The sequence below is a fragment of the Jatropha curcas genome, chromosome 2, assembly GCF_041381405.1.
Source record: "Jatropha curcas cultivar XTBG-Jc1 chromosome 2, XTBG_Jcur_1.0, whole genome shotgun sequence".
NCBI lineage: Eukaryota > Viridiplantae > Streptophyta > Magnoliopsida > Malpighiales > Euphorbiaceae > Jatropha > Jatropha curcas.
In genome coordinates, this window is record NC_143152.1 from 724,552 (window position 1) to 747,772 (window position 23,221).

At 34.1% G+C, this 23,221-nt stretch overlaps 5 protein-coding genes across 5 annotated transcripts; 2 read left to right on the top strand and 3 right to left on the bottom strand.

Annotated features, from left to right (window-relative positions):
• Positions 1–9,186: 9,186 nt before the first annotated feature.
• On the top strand, positions 9,187–9,826 carry LOC149497985 (SAUR-like auxin-responsive protein family). Its single transcript, XM_089717562.1, has one exon. The coding sequence runs from the start codon at positions 9,270–9,272 to the stop codon at positions 9,654–9,656; it is 387 nt and encodes a 128-aa protein (XP_089573688.1). The 5' UTR covers positions 9,187–9,269; the 3' UTR covers positions 9,657–9,826.
• A 1,042-nt stretch (positions 9,827–10,868) lies between these two features.
• LOC149497986 (thylakoid lumen 15.0 kDa protein) lies at positions 10,869–13,867 on the bottom strand. Its single transcript, XM_089718458.1, has 6 exons — positions 13,276–13,867; positions 12,687–12,790; positions 11,602–11,692; positions 11,423–11,491; positions 11,220–11,329; positions 10,869–11,136 (listed from the first exon to the last, which is right to left on the bottom strand). Exons 1-6 carry the CDS (start codon positions 13,484–13,486, stop codon positions 11,044–11,046), a joined length of 678 nt encoding a protein of 225 aa, XP_089574584.1. The 5' UTR covers positions 13,487–13,867; the 3' UTR covers positions 10,869–11,043.
• A 155-nt stretch (positions 13,868–14,022) lies between these two features.
• LOC149497987 (actin T1-like protein) lies at positions 14,023–15,686 on the bottom strand. Its single transcript, XM_089718459.1, has 3 exons — positions 15,473–15,686; positions 14,503–14,581; positions 14,023–14,367 (listed from the first exon to the last, which is right to left on the bottom strand). The coding sequence occupies exons 1-3, from the start codon at positions 15,622–15,624 to the stop codon at positions 14,302–14,304; spliced, it is 297 nt and encodes a 98-aa protein (XP_089574585.1). The 5' UTR covers positions 15,625–15,686; the 3' UTR covers positions 14,023–14,301.
• A 917-nt stretch (positions 15,687–16,603) lies between these two features.
• On the top strand, positions 16,604–18,483 carry LOC149497988 (transcription initiation factor TFIID subunit 8-like). Its single transcript, XM_089717960.1, is given in 2 exon segments — positions 16,604–17,166; positions 17,169–18,483. Coding segments are annotated over 2 exon segments (1,062 nt in total). The 5' UTR covers positions 16,604–17,138; the 3' UTR covers positions 18,203–18,483.
• A 2,245-nt stretch (positions 18,484–20,728) lies between these two features.
• Positions 20,729–23,160, bottom strand: LOC149497989 (membrane magnesium transporter-like protein). The gene is made up of 4 exons (XM_089717961.1): positions 22,937–23,160; positions 22,784–22,836; positions 22,556–22,656; positions 20,729–21,124 (listed from the first exon to the last, which is right to left on the bottom strand). The coding sequence occupies exons 1-4, from the start codon at positions 23,007–23,009 to the stop codon at positions 21,031–21,033; spliced, it is 321 nt and encodes a 106-aa protein (XP_089574087.1). The 5' UTR covers positions 23,010–23,160; the 3' UTR covers positions 20,729–21,030.
• Positions 23,161–23,221: the final 61 nt, after the last annotated feature.

Below are 23,221 nucleotides of genomic sequence, written 5' to 3' on the forward strand. Positions count from 1 at the left end.
ACTTGGCAATGAAGATTGTTAGATATACCATATGGAATTTGAAATCAAATGCCAGCTACTGGATACTTGTTTCGGAGAATTTTACTTGGCAATGAAGATTGTTAGAGATATCATATTCATATTTTCCAGACATCATATTGAACTATGATTTGTGTTTGAAAATTGTATAACTTGCGCATCAGGTATGCTAGCCATGATTAAACTTTAGTTTCCTAAAGATCTTCCCGGCATGTGTTTGTTCATGGAAAGAAACAGAAGGAAGTACAGAATATATGGAGGATCTGGGGTGAAGAGAGTTCAAACGACCTACAGAATGTAGAAATTTGTTATTAGTAATATATGATTGCTGGACATGTTTTAAAGCAGGGATTGTAGCTTGCTTTTAATGCTTAACTGTACTTGGGGTAGGTGGGAATTGCTCCTATCCTAGCTCTTGTTTTTGCTAAGTTGTATTGATCTTTTTTGTGTGGACTTGGCTATGAACAAGACAGGAATGGAAACAAAGGATTCACATAGCTGACTCAACTAGTTTGGGATAAGGCTTAGTTGTTATTGCTTTTGTTTTGGCCTTTTCAGGTGTAATTGTAATCACTACTCATGATTGACCCTATTGTTGAATTTTTTGCATCTTTTAAAGTGCTTGCTACCTTGCAGATGAAGTATTCAATTGATATCTGGAATTTAATATATTCAAGAATTAAGAGCAACATGGAATGTTTCTTAACCATCCTGGAACCAAACCATTTCATTTTGTTGGTGTTTGACTGATTTCCTATACGGTTCAACTTGATAGGGCAAGCCAAGCATACATGGTAGGACCTTCAACTTGTAGTTCTCCTGTAAGGAATGATCCCGTTAAACTTTAGATTCTGATCAGGTATACATGAGTTTGGGTCCCAATTTTTAAAATATACAATCTAATACAAAACTGCAGCTCCTGAACAAATAAGTTTACATGGTGAATTCTATCAGGATCATGGGATAGCTTTTGTGTGTGATTGAACAGCGCAATGACGATTCAGGATTTCTTTTGCATATTGATAATTTGGAAGAACTTGTTTCTTAATCCTATGGTCGCTTTACCCATGAAATAGTGGTCACTTCCTTGCCCCATTTCTTTTGATATGATTGTATTTTCTTGTAGAGGTAGGTTGGGAGGCTAGAGCAAGGTTTAGGTAATTGCCGATGCCTAACATAATGGCAAATCAGTCTAGGTACTTGACTTTTGCCTATGTTACTAGGAATCTTGAATCTTCTTGAAACAGGACCGACAACACCTGTAACTGACGTTACTCGTATTGTCCCAGGGTTGTAACTTCCGTAATGGCTGGTCAGAGGAGGGAAAGAAGAGAAAGTAAGAAGGGAAGGGGATCTTTGTGGGGGTGTTGATTGGGAGTGTACTTGGACAGCCAGGACAGGGGAGTTGCTGCTAGCTATTTAATGAGCTGTATTTTAGATTATCACTTTGAGCCCTATATTTTAAGATAATAATTTTTAACACAAAAACTATTTGGGTTTAATTTTTTTTTGTGAGCCATCCAACCAAGTAAAAACATTGAGAGTGATGCCTAAGAGTATTATTAATTGCAATATTTCTCATTCATATGAACTTGTCCACTTCTAACAATAACTTGGTTGTGCTGCCTTCTCGAGGATCCCTACCCACACATGTGCAGATTCCCCTTTGGGTGAATCCATGCAGGCAAAACTTTTAAAATAAACACAGAGACCTATCATGGTTGGGGGATGCTAATGATATGATGCATGCCTAAGTACCTAACCAAGATCGTATTATGATGCTGCTACCTCTTCTGGTGGTGTTGATGATTATGATGATTTAGGTTTATCATCTGAGAAGCTGTCTGTTATTGGATTGGATTAATTAGCTTACCTAGGGTTTGTAAGCTGTTAGAGATGGGGAGGAATTGGGTTTCCTGTTGACTTACTGGTATATTAAGCTCCACAGGATCTTTTGAAACTGGAAATACCGATGGATACTCCATGAAATTCCAGTGCACAACATTACCAGAGCTTAAACTTTTGTACTTGCTAGAATCTTTGTTTTAAAAAGTTTTCTCCTGGTTTTTTGCATTTATTTCTTAATCTATAATGAAATTTAGTTACCATGTGATTTGTTGGGGGTGCGTTGGCATTTCCTTGGCACTAATGGTTGTTATCGTTGCTAATGTTGTTCTTTCCTTCCCTCCCCAGATGGTTATCAAAAGCGTATTCTTAATGATTATCCAGAAATTTCAGCTATATAAATGCTTGCAGACAATTTCATCATGTGCTTATATCAGAGACATGCTAAATGATAGGTTGATGCATCCACATGCATGACTTGACCACAGGATATCTGCCCTGGAGTTCCCACGTGCAATTGCCGTTACTTAACCTGTTTTTATCCTCACACTCTTCCTGGGCCATATGGTGCCCATTCTTACTGTTCCTGCTAAGTGGAATGAAGGCGAGAGGACAAAAGTTGAGGTAATTAGTAAGTGATGCAAGTAACGTCATTTTACAGTTGGGCATATCTAACTTCAAGACCTTGAATGTTGTCTGACCTTGATGAACTTGCTTTGATAAATTTGTGCTGCAAGTTCTGATTTCCTAACTTGTTTTCGATGTACAATCATTCTTGTGTTAGCTGCTCATGTGTGTATATATGGAATTGATTCTTCTCTAGCATATCATTAATCCAAATATAGGCTGGTGTATTTCATGAATATTTCTTTGTTCTTTGACAATTGAAGTGAATAGGATGATATGCCAGTTAGAGAAATACAAACTTCTTTATTGTGGTTATCTACCTCTCTGTCTCTGTAATTATTATTTGAGTTTCACCGCTTAACATTATTTTGTTTGCTAAACCAGCAGTTAGTAAAAAGATGTCACCGTGAAAGCTAGATTTGAATGAGACAAGATATGAAATGGGTGGAAGAAGAGCAGTTTACCTTTTATCATATGATATATTTTGCATTTTGTATTAAGTGTGACATAGACCCCATTAGTGTAGTCATAGAAAAATAGGACATCATAGAACAGTAAAAGTGGATGCAACTTTATGGATATTCATGAAGCTTCACGTGTGAGGGGTCCCAGAAATTTTGATCCCATCTTCCCTTGACACTAAGCTTGCTCTACGTATATCTGCCATCTCCTCCATTGCTTGTAAAACAATTTCAGAACATTCTCTGAAATGGGTTAAGTTAAAAACTTTGAGGGCGTGAGGAAAGGCAGCATTAGAATGGTGAGGTTCCTTATAAGGAAGGTGTCAAAGGGCATAAAGGAAGGTCACTTTGTGGTGGTTGCAACACAAGGTTGGGAAGCAAAAAGGTTTATTGTTGGATTGGGTTTTCTTCATAATCCTGAATTCTTGAAGTTGTTAAAGGAATCTGAGGAGGAATTTGGATTCTTCCCTGAAGGAGTTCTTGAAATTCCTTGTCGACCGGACGAGTTACGAAGTATCCTTGGATGAAAAAGCTATGATAGTTACTACTTGCTAGATTTGTTTTATATTCTTCTCCTGTTCTTCTTCTTCTTCTTCTTCTTCTTCTTCTTCTTCTTCTTCTTCTAATATTTGGTTAATGAAACTCTTATTTACTTTATTCTTTTTGATAGTTTTTGTTCTCTGAGTTCAGATTTTATTAGTCCGTAGACCTTTTTCAATGAATCCTTATCAATAATATATGTTGATAATGAGATTTAGCAGTGTTAGTATGATCTTATGTAATAATTAGCCTATGATTATCATATATTATCCTTACATTGTATTAGCTTCATCAAGCAATTTTTCTGAGCTTCTGTACATTTTTCAAGAAAATGCTTTAATGTTAAGTCCTCTTTTTATTGCTGAATCAATAGGCTGATGCTTGGCAGCAGCTTTTTATATAGTACGGTAGCGTAGCATTTGTACTGGTGTTTAAAGTTTGAGACAATAGATTATGAAAAGATACATATTTTAACGTTTACGAAAAATTAGTTAAACAACTGTATGACAATTAATAGCCGACAGATATTAAAACAACTAACAGCTAATTTACCGAAAGCATGCATTTTTCTTGCATATGCCATGCCTCATGCCCAATTCTTCATCTGCTACCAATTGCACATACAATCCTAATCATATAAGATTTGTTTCTTCAAAATCATGAAATGGGATGGAAAGGTGTTTTTGTCCCAAGTTACTGTCACTTGATGTGCTTAAATGCCTCAAATCATCACAGGCCCTGTGGATTGATTTGCTAATAGTTCTGGGCTCTATCTTATCTTCAGAGGCCCAATCCATACTCACAACAAGTCTGTCTACATTATGAACCTCATATCTGGTGAAAGAGACTATCTAATTGGCTTTGTGATTTGGTTTTTAAATTTAACATAGAAGAAAAATAAATGACAATTAAAAACAAAATAAAGAATCGCATAAGTAAATATTAAAATTAAAAAACAGTAAACATAAGCACAAAAAAAAAGAAATTTCACAATTGATTTACGAATTAAATGTTTCTAATTTTTTTTTTTAAAAGAAAAGATGCTTCTATTTTTTTAAAAAAAATAGCACCAAATTTTATACAACATGAAGTAATTATTTTTAAAAATTAAATATTGAAATATAATATATCATTGAAAACAAAAAGGATGTAAAAAATATTTAATAATATATTAGATTTTCATTGGAAAGCTACAAAAGGTTTTCTAACTATGCTTCACTATTCAAAAAGATACAAAATGGTATGTACCAGTTGTAAAGATCAGATACATATGTTTGAAATTGATTGCCATTTCTTTATCAGACAACGTACTAATTCACTTTGTCTTCTTTCACAATCATTACTTCCAAATCTTCTATTATTCGCTCATCACATGCATGTTGTTTCTCGAGGGCCGGAGTTAGGATAATTATTTTAGGAAGCTCAATCTTCTTATGGCTCGGGCCCCTTCAACCCTCAAGGAGCTCTGCCCATGTGTTTCCTTATTCCATCTTTAGGTATAATTTGTAAGTTTTGGCATCAAGTTCCCTATTTGATATTTTCTTCAATTACATCATGCAATACTCTAACATTAATGCTTACTATCTTTTTGCGAGACAAGGCTACTCAAGTAGGGTTACAGCTTTCACAAATTCTGTGTAGAAAATGTTGACATATCAACAGAAAAGGTGCATTCATTTTAAATCAATTTAGAATTTCATACATGGATTTATAATATTGAGATTTGAGAGAACGAATGTTTTCTTGTAAAGATTTATTAATTTGAATTAGCTAAATTATAAAAGTTTTTCATATACAAAGTCTTGACAAAAACGGAAATTCAAAGATACAGAAAGAGACAAGAACAGCAAGCCTATCAACAAAGATCCAATGGTGATGCTTAATTAGGTTTTTCATTATGCACAAAGATACAAAATGGTACATACAAAATGCTCTTTGCACTAACTAGAAAATATGCATTTATAATATTAAAAGAAAGAATGTTTGATAAAAAAGATTTTTTTTTTTTAAGGGAAAATGTTCTTTGCACATAAGAAAAATTGATCCTGAATCTTGCTATTCGATCTCCTGCAACCTAGATGGCATAGTGATTGCCAGTAAAAATCTACTTAAATTCAATTCAGTTTGAAGGTCTAACATACCCATAAAAGTTTTTCACGTAAAAATATTAATTATTTCCTATTTTAATTAAAAAGTGTTGCCAAAATAGAAAATTTAAACTTTAGCATATATATGTAGAAGTAGAACTAAGCTGTTAGACAGAGACATGCATGAAAGAGAGAGAAAGAGACAAGAACAGCAAGCCTGTCAAGACGAGTAACCTTATCCTTTTGTACGTAGAAGGACATGTTTGAGTGGCGAAAAAAATATCATGCAACCAACTTGCAACTTGCAACTAATCATTCATGGGATGAGATTAGAACCCATGTCTTATTTTCTTTTTTTTTTTTTTTTCCTTTTTTATTTGGAAAATACGAAAATGAAAAGACATTAATCTATGAATTCAGACACGAAATGACATATTTCTATGATATAATCCACATTCTATCTTACGTTGCAATAATCAAAATACTATAATGTTCTGAAACAAAAGAAACGACAGAGGAAAAACCTTAATTGTTCTCCTCAAGTGGTGTAGTAATGTCTACCCGCAGGAAGAGCATGGCAATGTTTAGAGTTTCGCTGGAAAATTATTCCTTCCTCCACTTTCATTTCTTTTTAAGAAAATTAAAAAAATTAATTAATTATTTCAGGATCGGCTACCCTTATATCTATTAAAAACAATCCCTATTCACCTGCGGGTTATGACTCAATTGGCAAGCAGATTAGACGCGTGAGAAGAATTTTCGGATTCAATCCCTACTAAACCCATGTTTAACAAGACTATCTACTAATCTTATGCTTTTGTACAAATTTAAGTAGGACACACATGTTCACATTCATACAAGCTGATTGTTCAAATGTCATCTTCATTATTTTATAGCTATACATTGCTCTTTATATCAATTCTGATTGGCCCTAAACTTGGTTAGAAGAGCATCTGAAATTAGAGGATTTTGAGACACCTTTCGTCCCTTAATTATCATTCTCAAGTATATACATTGTTGAAAAAACGTAATTATGTCTTTTTCTGATTAATTGATTTTCATTAGGGTTTGAACTCTAAATTTATCGTATTAAAATTCATTGAACAAAGAATCACATTACACTAGGATTATACCTTGTGGTTATTAGAAAAAAAAAAAAAAACTTATTTTATAAGATTAAATATTTAATCATGAATCATGTATTCTTTTTAGGGATATACACAAACAATTTCAAAATCTGGAAAAGGTGAACCTTAGTTGTGTAAACTAGCAATCAAGGTTTGATTGCCTTAAATCAAGCCAAAACGTACCATGCTAGATCATTCCTACACAAAAACCAGAGGCAATCTTGTATCATACAATATAGTGATACGTGAGAACACGCGTAATCTTGTATCACTTTTAATTTTTAATTCGCGGAAAATTCGTAAAAAAAAAAAAATTTATTCCCTTTCAATTCATAGAGTAAAAGTTTTTAGACTTTATAGCAAGTACGCTTTCTGACAGTAGAATTTATATTTTTATTTTTACGAGATTTAAAACCGTTTATAGATATAAATTTATTTTAATATAAATAAAGATTTAATATTGTGATTAGAATAAGTATATGATCCTTAAATTAGATAAATAGTAAAAAATTTTCATGTAAGAATAAATTATTGCTCAATTAAAAAAGTGTGTACGAAACATTAAAATGTGTGAATGATAGAAATTTTAAATTTGTACATATGTGTATATACATAGCAATAACATATTAGACAGAGACATAAAAAGGAAAAAGGGAGCAAGGAGACAAAAGAAAGACAGCAAGTCTGTCAAGACGAGTAACCTTATCTTTTTTGTACGGAAACAGAGCGGTACGTACAAGGATATTTTGATTGTGAAAATTCAAGGAAGCAAGTAACTCAAACGTGGACACCAATATAATCACTAAGCCACGATCTCACATGCAGGGCTCTAAATTAGCTTAGCCGGCTCGTGAACTATTTGAGTTCGAGTTAAAAAAAAGTTTGATTCTAATCGAGTCTAAGTCAAAAACCAATAATATTTAACTGATAAATTTATTAAGATTTTATATATAATATGAATAATATTTATTTTAGATTTAATTTGCGTCTCGAATTTCGAACCGAGTTCAAGTTTAAAACTCTTTGAGTTAAACTTGAATCTCAAATCGAGCTCGAATTTAAAATTTTCAAATCGAGCTAAATCTTATCAAGTCAAGCTTTGAGCCTCGCAGATTCGAGTTCAGCTCGGCTCGTTTACACGTTACTCATATATAAATCCATACTTCAATATCTATATTATTTTAATATGTTGGATTAAATGTAATTTTGTGCTTTCATAGATGATTTTCTCAATTTATAAAAATCGAACGCTTTGCCTCTTGTTTAAAGGACTTGAATCTTTTATATTCTGATCAACTTCCATTAGTAATACTTATATATTCTTTATTCATTTATGGGATTCAAAACCTATATATTTTTTTCTCTTTTTTAATGAAAAAAAAAGAATATTAAGCCACAGTCCATCTTATGTTGCAATAATTCCTCAACTTAATATTCATGTGTTTTTATTTTTATTTTGTGAATTAATTAAATAGAGAATCTGATAAATGATACATCTTTGCTCCTAATTCATTCATAGAAGGAAATGTGTCAAAATTGTCACTGAAGATACTGTAAGAAATGGCAAGTCAAACATAAAGACGAGTGAGTAGTAAATAATAGAATGGGTCTGAGTTATATTAAATGCTAAGCCGACACCATAGAAATCTTCTCTGGTCAGCATAAAAGGGTTTCGTCGGTCGTTATCTCAACCACAGCCATTAATAAAATGAAAGCTAAATAAATTACAATGAATGGCATTGTAATTAACCCCTTATATCAACTCCATAACCAGAAATGATAACAAAATAGAAAAGGGTGCATTTCAATAGCCGCTCTTGAACTATTTGAAGCTCAGCTTATAAAAATTCGTTCAATTAAGTTTAAAAACTTGAATTGCTTATTGAATTTATTTGATAAACTAGTCAAGTTCGGAGTTTAAAATTAGATTCACAATCCTTCTTCCTTCCTATCAAGCTAAAGAACTAAAAAACTTACAAACAAGCTCGAGCTCGAATCCAGACATGTAAGCTTACTGTAATATTCTTAAAGAACCAAAGACTGTAAAACAAGCTATGCTCGCGCTAGTTTAAAACCCAAAATGAGCTGAGTTTCAAGGAAAATATTTATCTATGCTCAGTGTATGGATGGTTCTATACGCCGGATGTAAGTAAGTCTTTCCCGAATTTCGGTTGCAGTTAAATTTGCTACATCCATTTGTCATTCATACTTATATATCCATTAGTAATTGTAATTAGAATTTTATGATTTTGATAAATATTGAAGGGAGTGATGCTCCTTAAAATGGTAAAATGAGCAGGGTAACGCGTGTTTTAAAGACCCCACCATTCTGCAGAAGAAGCATGGAAGATGAACAATCAAATACTGCATTAAATGATATATGGTTGCGTCCATATGAAAGGTCCCACTCTGTCTTTCAGAAGTTTCAGCTTCTGTTTCCAAATTTCTTGACCTCTCTCTGTGTGTGTATATATATATATATATTCCTCCAACGCTGAGCCTAAAATAAAAAGAAAGAAAAGAAAGAAGTTTTGACCATATTTTACGATACTCAATCAGCTATCATGGCCATGAAAACCAAGAAAGAAAGCGTTAAAGGCTTAATGATGCTTAAGCTTTTCATCAGAAAGCTACAACAAGCTCTCTTGCTTTCATCTTCTAAAGAATCAAGTTTCAGTATCATTAATGAAGAGATAAAGAATGCAAAAGAGGTTCCAGGAGATGTCAAGCAAGGACAGTTTGCAGTACTTGCAGTTAAAGGTGAAGAACCAAAGAGATTCGTTGTGGAGTTAGATCACCTAACTAATCCAGAATTCATGAAGTTATTGGAGCAAGCTCAAGAAGAATTTGGATTCCAACAGAAAGGAGTTCTTGCAGTTCCTTGTCAACCAGAAGAATTACAGACGATTCTAAGCAATAGGAAAAACAGAAGAATCAGCACTGAATGGTAAAAAATAGTATACTGATGAATATTTGTTTATCTTAGTGCTCGATCAGTTTCAGGTTTCTTGCTTTCCTGGAGCAGAAACATGACTCTAACCATTATATTCTTTTGTTATTTGAGTATTTTTTTTTTAGTGATAAATGTGAGAATAAATAAAAATTTGTTTGACAAGGAAAATGATTCTCCAACATATTTTAGTTCAATTGTGGCACAGAGGTATTCTAGATCTTGATCGCATGCAAATTATCACAGTTTCAATCGTGAAAAGTACATTTCAGCTTTCGGACTAGCAGTACTAACATCAAGCATGTAATGTCATTTCTATCTTTTCACATTAATTTAAAATCAATATAGTGTGTACGTGTAAACAGACGAAGTCAGAAATAAAAGATAGATTGAGCGGAAAAAAAATTTCAAAATTTATGAGAGGCAACATTTGAAAAATTCACTATTTTATAGGTAAAACAAAAAATTTTTAATATTTTAAGAGAATTTTTTTTTTTTTTGTTAAAATTGAATTAGGGAGGATGGGGGCTACTCTTGACATCCCTCCCTCCATCATTGCGTGTATGAGCATCTGCCTCAGGCATAGTTCTTTGTTATCAGAAAATAAAATTTCAGTTAAGGAATTAAGTTGCTAGAAAAAAAAAAAAAAAAAAAAACAAATTCACTGCAAACTAACAAACTAAAGAGGCAAATTCTAAATTATTCATAGAGTTTGAAAAATAGTATATAGAATTTTATGGGTGATTTTAGAACATTCAAATGCTTTAGTGGCCATAGCACCTCAAAACTCTTCCTAGCTCTATGTGCTTGCTCCAGTAATACAGAGAAAATTTCCCCATCTCCTTCCCTGCAAGGATATCTTTTCTGATTTTAATTTTTCTCATTGTAATATATGTTACCCACGTTGATTTGGGATAAAATATTTATTTAAAATATAAGATTTTCGAAAATCGTCCTTCCGTTGAGCTAGGCGGCTAGCTTTTGGGAGTTAGACCCGATCTATTTTATTAATATAACATTTTTAAAAAATTAATTGTATACAAACTAAAATAAAATATTAATGTTTTACTCATTAACATATAAACATAAATTAGAGTCACAATTCTTATTTACACTGAGATAAAAACATGAGATACATCTAAATTTAAGGAAGATACATATATAGAGAGCCCTTATCTTCTACTTCTCATTTGGCAGAATTAATAAGCTGTAATTATGAACTGTATTAACTTTTATTACTTCTGCAAATAGTCCACAATTATTCACTACTTTGTACTCAATTTGTACATAAAAATGCTATCTCAGATGTAACTGTTGGGAGAATTATACAGTACAAACAAATTATTACAGAGTATGAATCAAAAGAATCTTGAATGTTAGACCCAGAATTATTTTACCTCAGAACAATTGTTTGGTCCCACAGGTTCTCTCAAGCAAGAGGATATTGCCATAACAGCAGCTTCAATAGATGCATCTTCCCCCTGGTTTTGCAGTGAAAATTAATATAAAATGATTTGAACAACTTAGACAACTTCAAAACTTTCCAGCAACATTGTAACCTCACCTTCTCTTTCCAATAAAACATGTTCCCATATTTCCCTGCCAAACGACTCCAGAAACTTCTTGGAATATCTATATCAACAGAAGCCCCAACATTGAAATTTAATATATTGCCTGGTCAAAAACATGAATAGTCAATATCATCAAGGGCTCAGGTAGTCAAGATTCAAGAGAATGTGATGTGTTTGAAGCTTTGAATCATTATACCAAAAGTGGGGTCTGCAACAAAGACAATGGTCCTATCATCCACTTGCCAGAAATCTCTAATTGCCAAACCTGGAAAAGAAAAAAAATTGACTTATCACCTACTATAATAACTTCAAAATATATGGACATGTACAGTTGAACTGGAACCACACAGTGTCTGAATATAAAAAATAAAGTACCTGGTGTATCAGGATAGTTTTGAGCTAAAACTCTTAATTTGAATCCAGTATCCTTCTCAATGTCTGCAATCTCTTCTACAATTCTTTTCTCCTGCAAATTGACCATAGAACATTTGGCAACTTTGAATGTTTCCTTTGCTTATCTACGGCTCAAAATTGGACTCTTTACTATTAAATTCATTAGACAGATTAAAAGTTGTTGCTTGCATGTAACACAGTGCATAAAAAAATTTAATTGGCGGGACAGTTAGTTTCAACAGCTTGTAAAAGTCCCAGAATTTTTTTTTTTTTGAGCATTGGGAGAGGGGGGATTTGAATCTAGATCTATTACCGGTCGTATATGCACTTACCACTAGGCTATGTCTTGGTGTGCAAAAGTCCCAGAATTAGTTAGCTGATATTTACAGCTTATTCTTATTTTAACAGTAGTATATAAGCTGAGGAACTGCGGGATGTAATTAGTTATTAAATAATAAGATCGGCTGCTTCTCTCTTCTCAATATTCGTTTCTTATCTTGGTTCTTTCATTTTCTCATACATCCTGAGTTACTAAACACAGTTACTGCAACAATCCGGTGATTGGCTAATTCTTGACTATTCGGTGGTGCCTAGGATTTATAAGATATATGCCCAGACACATAACTAAAACGGATTCAATTCTATTATAAGGCTTTCTTTTTTTCTAACAAACTAAAGAAACATAAGCAAAATCATAATTAAGGATCCAACTCACTATGAGAAAGGTAGAGAACAGAAATTCAAATGTTCAATATCTTTGCCACCCTTCTTTTGGAACTAGAAAAAAAAAAAGGGAATTCATTTGTTCAAAATCAGCAAGAGTATTTTAAGAAAACCTCTTTGATGCCTATGCAGTTAAAAAGTTCAAAATCACAAGAAATGGAATATCTACTTACAGAATCTAAACTACTTTGATATCTTATTATTTGATAATATAGATATTCAATCTAAGGAGGAGACATTCCATAACATTAATTCCTCAGTACAAATAAACCACATACAAGTAACCCATTTCTTTGTACATATATAATAAAAATACCAATAATTAAAATTTGTAAACATTGTACCTGGCCATCAGAGAGAAACCCAGCCACATCTATTATACTAGTAAACTCCTTAGGGAGCAATTCCGGCTTGTTAACCCCAACTTTTGCCTCAGCAAATCCAACTCCTATAAAAAAAAATTAGGCATTTGTTTAGGTCTCTTGGTTTAACCAAATGTGGGATAAGAAGAACATTAGTTCTTTAACAAAGCTCATGATTCAAAAGACGGAAGCATCATCATCAAGGACAACAACAACAATAATGACCATATCAAATATAACAGCCACTGTAATTTTCTTTTCCCATTTACTGTAAATGGCCATCATTTACAGAAAAAAAAAATATTAATGAAGTAATTAAAATCTAAACCAATAACAAAAGTTAGTATTGATCAAAATAATTTCAATTGAAAATCCAATCCACAACAATGAAAAATAAATGTCAATAATAGGTTAGAAGTGGAACCCATGTTTACAAGATATAGAAATTTCAAGCAGATTCAAGCATTTGTGGATAGGAATCAGCCACAAAGCTAAAATGGCAACATTTTAAGGATAACCATACAATTGAAAAACTGCGAAGGCATTAATCAAAAGCCAAAACCATACTTGCCTGAAAGAGAGAGGCCGAGTGTGAGAGCTCCGGAGAGTATTAAATTCAAAGATTTGGATTGAAAACCGACGACCCAGTTGTTAATTCTCGTTGAATTTCGGGTTAAATTGGTTGGCCGGAACTGAGAAGACGAGGTCGTGATGGGTGCAGTTAATACAAGACGCGAGTTCGCTTTAACTTTAAGAGACGACGGGAGACTGAGAAATGTCATGCTTTCCTTTTACGGACCGTGTATATTGCGACTGAATCCTTTCTCACTGTATATAGCGATTGGATAACGGACATATTGTATTATATACAAAGTTCCAACCTTATTTAGCAGCGCATGGGCACACTTACATTTACGGTGATAACGGTAGAAATTAGAAAATGATGAATTCACAAGAAGCTATCGAAGAAGATATGTATAAAATTTTGAAGTTATGTTGTATAATATTTGTTTCAATGGCAACTAAAGTTCCGTTGTAGAAATATAGAAAGAACAGAGTGCCCAGTAACATAGCTCTGAAATAGGAGACTGGCGATTATCTGTTTTTTGATACAAAAAGTGATTAACAATGGCAGACCAGGATCTGAGAAGGTGATTGCCGGTGTTGTATTGTTCATCTTCGCATTCAAAATCTGCGTAGCAGACTACTCTGTTCCATAAGAAGACTGTATTCCGATATGCAAATAAGAAACGTCGAACAGACTGGTTTTGTTCATATGGCATTATGAAAGAAAAGCTCAAATCAATCTCGCCCACCATTAAAAACTGTTCCATTTCATGTTTCAATAAAACAAAAAGAAACATAAAAACCATTCACTAGTCATTCCCAGGGCTTTTATCATTATGCATTGACATGTTTACTTAAAAGATCCAAATGGTATCATAACCAAGTTTAACAAGAAAACATTCCATCTACCAATTAAAGGTTCTTAAACCACCGGTACAAGCAGAATAAATGGCGGTGTGGCATAAAACTTGTATTTTCCACTGGTCCATCTGATCAGAAAATTCATCAGCATGCCTTCTGAAACAGAAAGCTAGGGGAAGTAGACAGGCCAGTTGAAATAGTAGGAGTCTCGGACCTCTTTGTCCATCTCGTTCCACTGCAACAAATTAAGAATTCACATGATCATTACTGACAATCTTGTTCTTAGTTATAAACAACATATAAACAAAAAAATACTACCAGCACTAGTGAATTTGACAAAATTTAGCCTTAGATTAGTGAAATAAACCACCTTAAATTTATATGGTTGGTTCTTCTTCATTGCTTTCTTCCAGTGGTACTGCTCAAATAGAAATGCCTTGTCATGCCAACTGCACAGGTATTGAAGGACAATCAAACAAGATTGAATTGAAATGGAATAAGCGAGCAGGTCAAAAAAATTGTACTGACAATTGTAATACCATAAATTTAATAAATTTAAGTACTCATCATGATCCTAGTTGTGACAGTAAACTTATTATGGCTTTGGCAGTGCAAAAGGAATTATTCAGTTCTTTTACTATAAGAAAGGAACAACAACTTCCCCTTCATCATAGAAAGGAAATAATATTATGATAGCAAGGAAGTAAGGTAGATGAATCGACTAATAAAACACAATGCAATAGTTATAATATTACAAAAGGCGAATAGCTAATGATCGACTTCTTTTCGAAATTCTTTGAAGATCAATTTCAAGCAACATAAAAGGCACTAATTGAACTTCCTACACTAACAAGTGTATAGTAGACGCCATGCTGAGGCAGGAACTTAGACCCATCAAAGAAAAGTCAGTTAAATTTTCCCTGTTCTAATTCCAATCAAGCAACCGAAGTGAAAGTAAATAGGCTTAAGACCTTTCGACTAAAGCAACCAAACAAACCCTATGTCATGTTCCAAAGAAATTCCATTCCTATATAGAATTTGATGAAATTCATTCATTTAGTAGCTTTCTTGAAATGCAATTACAAAAACCAAAATCAAAATAGACCCAACTCAAAGACCACATACAGCAACCCTAAGACGTCACCAGTTGAATTGTAAAGGAAAATTACACCTAGTAAAGAGAGAAAGTGTATGTTAAGAGTCAAAATTAAGAATTCCACGATTGAAAAATGAAAATCCTCCAGAAATAACAATTCAAATCCTATAATATATACCAAGAAACCATGTAAAAATATTTCTTACATAAAGAAACCCAAGAATTAGAAATTCGAAGAGCGTACTTGAACTGATTAGAAAGCTGCCAAATGTAGGGATTGAAAAAGGTAAAAGTAGAGAAAGCGGCCGACCCGATCCAAATGTTCACGAAGCGGTCTGGGTCCGCGTGAGGCACTCCCGGGTCTCCTCTGTATGCATTTCCAAAGTACTTCTCCATTATCGCCCCCCTCCTCTCTCTAGTTACTTCAAGTTCTTATCCGGCTGTTTCTCTGTTTCCGTTTGTTGTTGTTATATGTTATGCTGGAAAGGGATTAGTATTGTAATTGGACGGGCTAATATCCTAGTCCGGTCCAAGCTTGACCCATTTAGAAGCCTATTTCGTACAAAAGCCCATTGGACTTTTTAAAAAGAGCACACGGTAATATTTGCCATATATCCCTTTATATTAGTTTCTTTTTTTTTTTTTTTTGATAAATCCTTAATATTTTTTTTTTTTTTTGTTTTCACGCAATCAAATTAGTAAATTTTGATTGATATAAGTAAACTACTTTTGATTTATTTTTTCTAGTATACCTTATCTTATTATTCCATTAAAAATTAAATAATACATATAAAATTATTATTTATATTAATTAAATTATAAATATTTCTCTAAGATCAAGGTAACTGATTAATATACTTGATGATTAAATATCAATATTTTAATTTTTTTTATATCAAGATTTAATTAATGGTAATATATTAGTTTGACTAATATATTTATTAAGGAAGAATCATATTAAAATATAAAATAAAATAGTAAATTTTAAATATTATTTACTTTTAAAAAAGGAAATAATATAACAATTTAGAACACATGGAAGAGGAAAGTACAACAAGCATTATCAAAACAAAAATGAGTGACTTTTTTTCTTTTTTAAGTTTAAAAATTATATCTTATGAAAGTGAAATATAATTTTGGCTAACAACATATAGTTCGTTTAAATGTTTATTTTATTTAAATAAAATAAATAAATAAAAGTATTGATTGCATGAATCTTCTTTAATGGGCCCAGAGTCCATCATTAGCCCACTTCGGTAAAAAATAAAACGAGGCCCTCTAAATTGAAACAAGAACCAAGCGAGTAGGTATTTTTTATACTCGAGCAGTTGAGCATATAGTTTTTCTCCCGTTAGTTTTTACAAAAAAAGAAAAAGTTTCTTCCGTTATTGGTTAAACCAAAAAAAAAACCAAATTACTGGATTCTATGAATAAACCCCACCGTACTTGATCGATTCACTTCTATCTCTCTCTCTCTCTCGATCTTTCACCCATTCCCAACCCAAAGGGTTTTTTTGTTTTTTTTTTTCAATTCTTCAATTTTCCCTCCAAATTTAATCTTAAATTCACTCTATGCATACTTCGAAACCCTAAGTTTCCTTCATTATTCAAGGGTTTACACCAAATTTCTCTGCAATTGTTATTGTAATCTCCGATTCTTGTTTTTTAAGGATCCAACTGATCTTGGATTCTTGAATTGCGCTTTAGCTTTCCGAAGTATTTTTTTTTGTCTAGATTGCTGTTTCAAAGATTTGGTTTTTGCATATTCTAATCTAGGGTTTGCTAGAACTAGCATGTTCATTTCCAGAAAACAATAAAATCTTGTTATTGGATGGTTTCTTTGGCTTCTTGTATTCCAATTAGTTGGTGGTTAATGTACCATTTTTGACATGAGGGTTCAAATATGAGCAATGGAGGTGCACAAAGTATACCGGGAAGACCTAAAGCTGACGAATTTGGTCGTGCGGTGTCGAAAATGGCAGTGGCGCAAATATGCGAGAGCGTGGGTTTTCATGGGTTCAAGGAGTCGGCTTTGGATGCTCTCACCGATGTAGCTATGCGGTACCTTCTTGACCTTGGGAAGACTACAAGCTCTTACGCTAATTTGTCAGGTAGAACTCAATGTAATTTCTTTGACATAGTTCGTGGTTTTGAAGATATGGGAGCACCGCTAGGGTTTTCGGGTGCTTCAGATTCTGATAACTGTGTTATTAATTCGGGCGCTATTAAGGAAATAATTGAATTTGTGAGTTCTACTGAGGAAATCTCATTTGCTCAACCAGTGCCACCTTTTCCTGTTCTTAGAGAGAAGAGACTAATTCCTAGTTTTCTGAATATGAGTGAAAAGCCACCTGGTAAGCATATTCCAGCTTGGTTGCCTGCTTTGCCTGATCCTCATACATATGTCCACACTCCTATGTGGAATGAGAGGATTGTTGATCCTCGAGCCGAAAAGATTGAGCAGGCAAGGCAGAGGAGAAAGGCAGAGAGGGCTTTGTTGAGTTTGCAGCAGAGGCTACTCAGCAATGGCTCAGCAGGAGCTTCTTCATCAGGGAACGGTAATGGAAATGTCAAGGAACTAGGAGTAGTTGAGTCTAACCCATTTCTTTCCACGCCTTTGAAACCTGGGGAGAAGGATGTTTCTGCTGTTGTGTTGCCAGAGAAGCTAAAAGAGAATACCTCTTTGCTTGAGGCATTTGCACCTGCTATTGAAGCCGCAAAGGAAGGTGAGCTTGGTGATGGTGGAGATAGTGAGAGGAAGTTGCTTCCTGAGAAGAGGCCTTCTGTGAACTTCAAATTTAAAACTGGGAAGAAATTATTAGGTAAGCCTTTGGATTTGAGTCTTTCGAGAAAAGGTGAAGGGAGATTAGGGCACTGGTTAGGGCAGGATGAGGAGAGGGACGATAAAAAAAGGAGAGCCGAGTATATACTCAGGCAGTCTATGGAAAACCCACAGGAGCTCACCCAGTTGTAAAGTAATTCATTAACTGATCAGCTTATTCAGGAATTGGCTGTAGCAGTGGGCTAAGAGGGGATATTGCACGGATATAATATCATTCTGTTGCAAGCCTCTCCTAGTTCTACTCTAACAATTTTTGGAGGTATGTGAGTACGTGTTTTTATGTTTCTTTGGATCTAGTCTCAACTGATTCTTTGACAGTTAAGTTTTAGCCTCTTTGTTCTATAATTTGATGTTACACTCATGTGCCAACTTTTAATTTGGGATGAATGCAATGTGCTTTCTAATTCTGATAATTGGTGCCAGTGTTCTGTTTTTGACATGAATGTAGAATATGGTGCAGTTTTGCTTGAGCAACTCACTAGCATTACAAGTTTTCACACAGTTAACCAGTTTACTCATAAGTTTACTGTAGGGGAAAAGCAATTTATGAGTATGTCTTCATGACTCCATCCCTCCATTATAAGAAAAAAAAAAAAAGAAAAGGTAACTTAAAAAAGAATTTTGTACTGTGTGTTTTAAGTGATCCATATTTTTTTATGTGATGCCTATTATATAACTGTCAACATTCTAATTTATGGTAAACATGGTACGACCTGGTAGAAAAGCAAGAAGGTAAAGATAGTAGCATGGAGTTTCCCCCCTACATAAATGTGGGTTTTGCCTTCTCTTTTTTGTTTTTGCTGTTGAAAAGAGAAAATTGTTGTTCACATGGCACTTGCATATTTTATACCTTAATCATAGTATGGAGTGACTAGAATTTTGGTAAGAGCATAAAATGTAACGACTCATCATACCACCCTCTTGGAAATGATATTCAAAATCACCTCCCACATATGCTCTTTAATCCCTATGTTGACTTTCTCTATTATTTTCGGTTTAATTTTCTGATGGGATTCTACTGAGCTTTTAAAGTGGATGTATAGGATGTTCATTTCATTTAGTAAATTAGTACGAAGTATTCTTTTCTGGCATTCGGGTAAGACAAGTGGAGGAAATGAAGAAATAGGATAAAGCATTTGATTGAGAACTTAAGCTTGCCAGTATTGACTGGGAGAACTAAAGTATACCATTGTGTTACTTTCATCCTCAATATTAACTCTGAGACTGTCAAAGCCTAAGGTTCATGACATGCGATGGCTGGGGAATGCCTTACATAATTATGTTAGCCATATTTAATTGCACTTTATCCATGTTGTTTTGAGCCTTTTACATGCATTCTTACACAAAATTGTGTTCTTCTCTGGTTCTTTCTTATTTTTTATGAAAACTTTATTTGGAGCTAAATGGAAAAAAGTAAGGAAGATTCAGCCACTTGTCATCGAATGTGATGCTCATGGGAAGGGGAATCCATGGTATTTGCTATCCCTGAAGTCCTTTTTAGAATCACCTGCTTGGCCTCCAGTGGCTGTGTGTGGTAGAGACACATTTGCAAAAATGCATTTTGGTGAGGATTTAAATACCGCCATGCTAGTCCTTTTATGATAAGCATTGATTTATATCCTTTTGCCTATATTTTCAAATAATGATAAGCATTGATTTCTGTCAGTTAGATGGCCAAATTTCAATTATTTGAGTAGTCTAGGCTGCTTTTTATGTGGATAATTTCTTTTATTGTTCTGTGTTCACAGTTCAACCAAAAACCAAAGATTTAGTACTGAAGAGTGAAAAAACAAGAAAAGTGCCTGTGTTTCCCCTCTCACTTGCATTGGTAGACTTCACAGGTGAATACCACATTGTGGGAGGGGAAAATGCACTCTGATGAGTGCTGTTAGCCATCTTGCTATTTTACCAAGTACATGCCAATTTTGGTACACAGTTATGATTTTTCTGGACTTTATACTGGTAGGGATCCCAGAAAAAAAAAACTATTGATTGAGGATATAAAATTTTGGATTATGGAGGTTTTCTTTTCTTTCGAAAATTTTGGGGTTCAGTGATGTGGAGATGTGGATGTTTCGCCAGAAAAAGTGCACTCCTGGGAGACCTATACGCACTGATCACGCACCTGGGAGATGGTACTTTGCTGGCTGGATGCCTTTCAAATTGGGGACATAGTCATCGTCCTTGCTTAACTGGGATGTTTTTTATTTGGCCCTTAAATTTGTTTCAGCTTGCAAATTTTTCTGACTGGTAAGTTGTCAATGCCACACCTGGATGAAAGGTTATGTAAAGTGCTTATGAGCTTTTACCATAAGATTTGAGCATCTAAGGGAGCTCCACCACAGCCTCGTAACCGTCAATTACTAGGAACTGAACCCTGTTAGTTGGTTGAGGGTTAGGAACTGAACTCTGTTAGTTGGTTGCAAGCTGATCTGTTTGTGTTTGATTTTACAGCTCCTTTACCAGCCTCCTATTTCTATTACTTGAAGCTAGCCAGTCGTAAGCTTCTCAATTGGTTTTATTTGATTTTAGTGGTTACGCATGGCTAATAACGAGGCTACCTTTGTAGGCGATCAAAATACAACCATGCCTCAGAAGTACAAGGGCATCTGAGTTCATGTTGAATATAACCCCTCCCAGGCAGAGCAGATACCAGGATTTTCCATGGGCAAAAGGCATAAAACCAGGACCAGCTTATCTTTTGTCAAGTGTCACCATACAGATTCAGATCCATAGATGGAAAATAAAAAACTTAAATCCCAACGTGATTTTGCAGAACACAAGCAACATCAGTAAAAGTACATATTACAAAACTTAAGGACAATTAAGTTTTATCCTAAGAAACTAGGCATTAGCATCACTGAGTTTCCAGATCTGCCACTTTCTGCTCTTTCCGAGTATTTAACAGAGAATGAATGTTTTTCTCAAATTGGCCCTCCTTCAATCCGATTGAAAATACTTCAATGCTTCAACTTCATGTCCATTTCCGAAGGAAATACTTTGCCACGATGGTTAAAGACCATGAAGTCCATATTAGCGGGTAAAGAAACTATCCTGGATTCAATAATAGGCAAAATTTGGAGTCAATAAGCCATCATTACTGTAAAAATAGCAGTATCAGCCATCATTTTTCGATAACTCTGCAACTGGCAATTCACATACAAATAATGCATATGCAGCATCATTTAAAAATGGTAATAACTTCACACACAAAAGGATCTCCATTGGTAGAATTTATAAAATTTACGAGCTTCCTTTCAGATGCAACACGATTTAGTAGCTGTGTACATTTGACTTTCTAAATAAGAAAACGGGTACACAACAGACTAAATTTAACAGGTGATACAGGAAATGGGGTAATATGAAGTTCAAATTTCCTATGTTTCTTGACTCACTGAGGCATTCGTCCAGTTGAACAATTAAAGTCTTCCTTAGGTTTGCAAATGAACAGTCTCTTTCAGTTTACTAGTTGATGACAAATTCTTCACGGTTTTTTTGCAAGATATGTTTACCATTGGAAACATCTCATGATTAAAAACTTGGGTCACTTCCCTTCTATTGACTAGGTCCCTTGTAAGCTTTTCGATGATAACATGAATAAGCAGTTACATTCAGTATAATTTTAATATAAGTTTGCATTTACATCAAAGAAACAAAATGAGAACATCATGCCAAAGAATTAGAACTGCTAGCTGCACATGGGTATCAGGAAACCCGCAGGGTACCTGACCCATTACCATCACTAAGCACAACCCCAATCTAATACATCCACGACTTACTCATTTAAAGTTTCACAATATATCATGTCAAAGAAACAACCCTAATGACTATTCTGGGGAGATTTTCTGATGTGTCCAAACAAAAATTACTATAGTTGACATTTAAAACAGAGGTACAAGGCTAAACAAATGAATAAAGTCATGCAGCATCAACACTTCATAACATGCATATCTTGGCAAGCGACTTAAATAAGACCACAATAAGCAAGTAATTCGGTATGATTCATCATGCTTATGTCCAGCCACTAAAGCATTGTGGCTCATTCTCATTTCTCCTCCTTCTCGGAGTTCAGGTTATCCAATATTCAATTTACAGCTCAGAAGTTAGCAACCAGCAGTTGCATTGACCAAAGTCTCATGTGTTTCACTATCATATCAATTCTACAAGGAACATTCAATCACAGTTCTGAAAATAGCAACTTTAGTAGTTGTTACTCGAGCCTTTTATAGGGAGAAAACCTAACCCAAGTCAGTTTGATCAAAGTTTTCATTTAACCTTTCCAAAGTGCATAGTTCATGATTGAAGAGAATGAAGAATATTGTATGCTGCCCTAAATCTCAAATTCAAGAATTTATTTGATGTGTTAAAACCATTTTCTATAAAAAAGCGTCTCAATTGAATGGCACAAAATACCCCTTGGTCCAAAATTTATTGAAGTGAAATTACAATTAGCAAAGTATAATCCACAGAGGTAAGTAAGAATACCTATTTTCATCAGAATAAGGGTGTATGGATCGGAACTTTCCCGGTACAGTTAAGGCTGCCCAAAAACAGAACACTAACCCTAGAAGCAACTCTACCACGACCTGCAATTCAATTAAAAAAGGGGAAATTTTGCATAAACCCAAACACCCATCAACACAAAAATATATACGAACAGTCAAACACAAACAAGGAAAGCAAATAAATAAATAAAAGAAGAATAAAACTCACATTCATTGGAGGTCCTGAAAATTCCTCCTCCATAATCTTCAGGAGACCTCTATCTGCATCCACGCCAAAAGCAGACGTTTTAACATAAAAAAAAAAACCGAAAAAACATATAATAGATTGAAATTCTAGACATCTAGGATCTTAGATATTTACATTGAATGGTTGAATAAGTAGCATGACCCAGAATCAGAACTCCAAAAGTGCCAATCGCAAAGCCAAAGCCCATTTTATTTTGAATCTCCGATCACCGGGGGAACCTGAGTTCCGGGATCGGATTATATTCACGGCGGCGCTGGCTGAAGTCTCAAAGAGCAAAGAGTTTCAGATTTACGCGTCTAATGGAAGCTGACCCAGGCGAGTCTACCGATTCCTTTGTTTTAAATAGCTGTAGTAGTGGTAGTAAAGAAGTCTCAAACAAAGCATGTCAGTTTGTTAAAA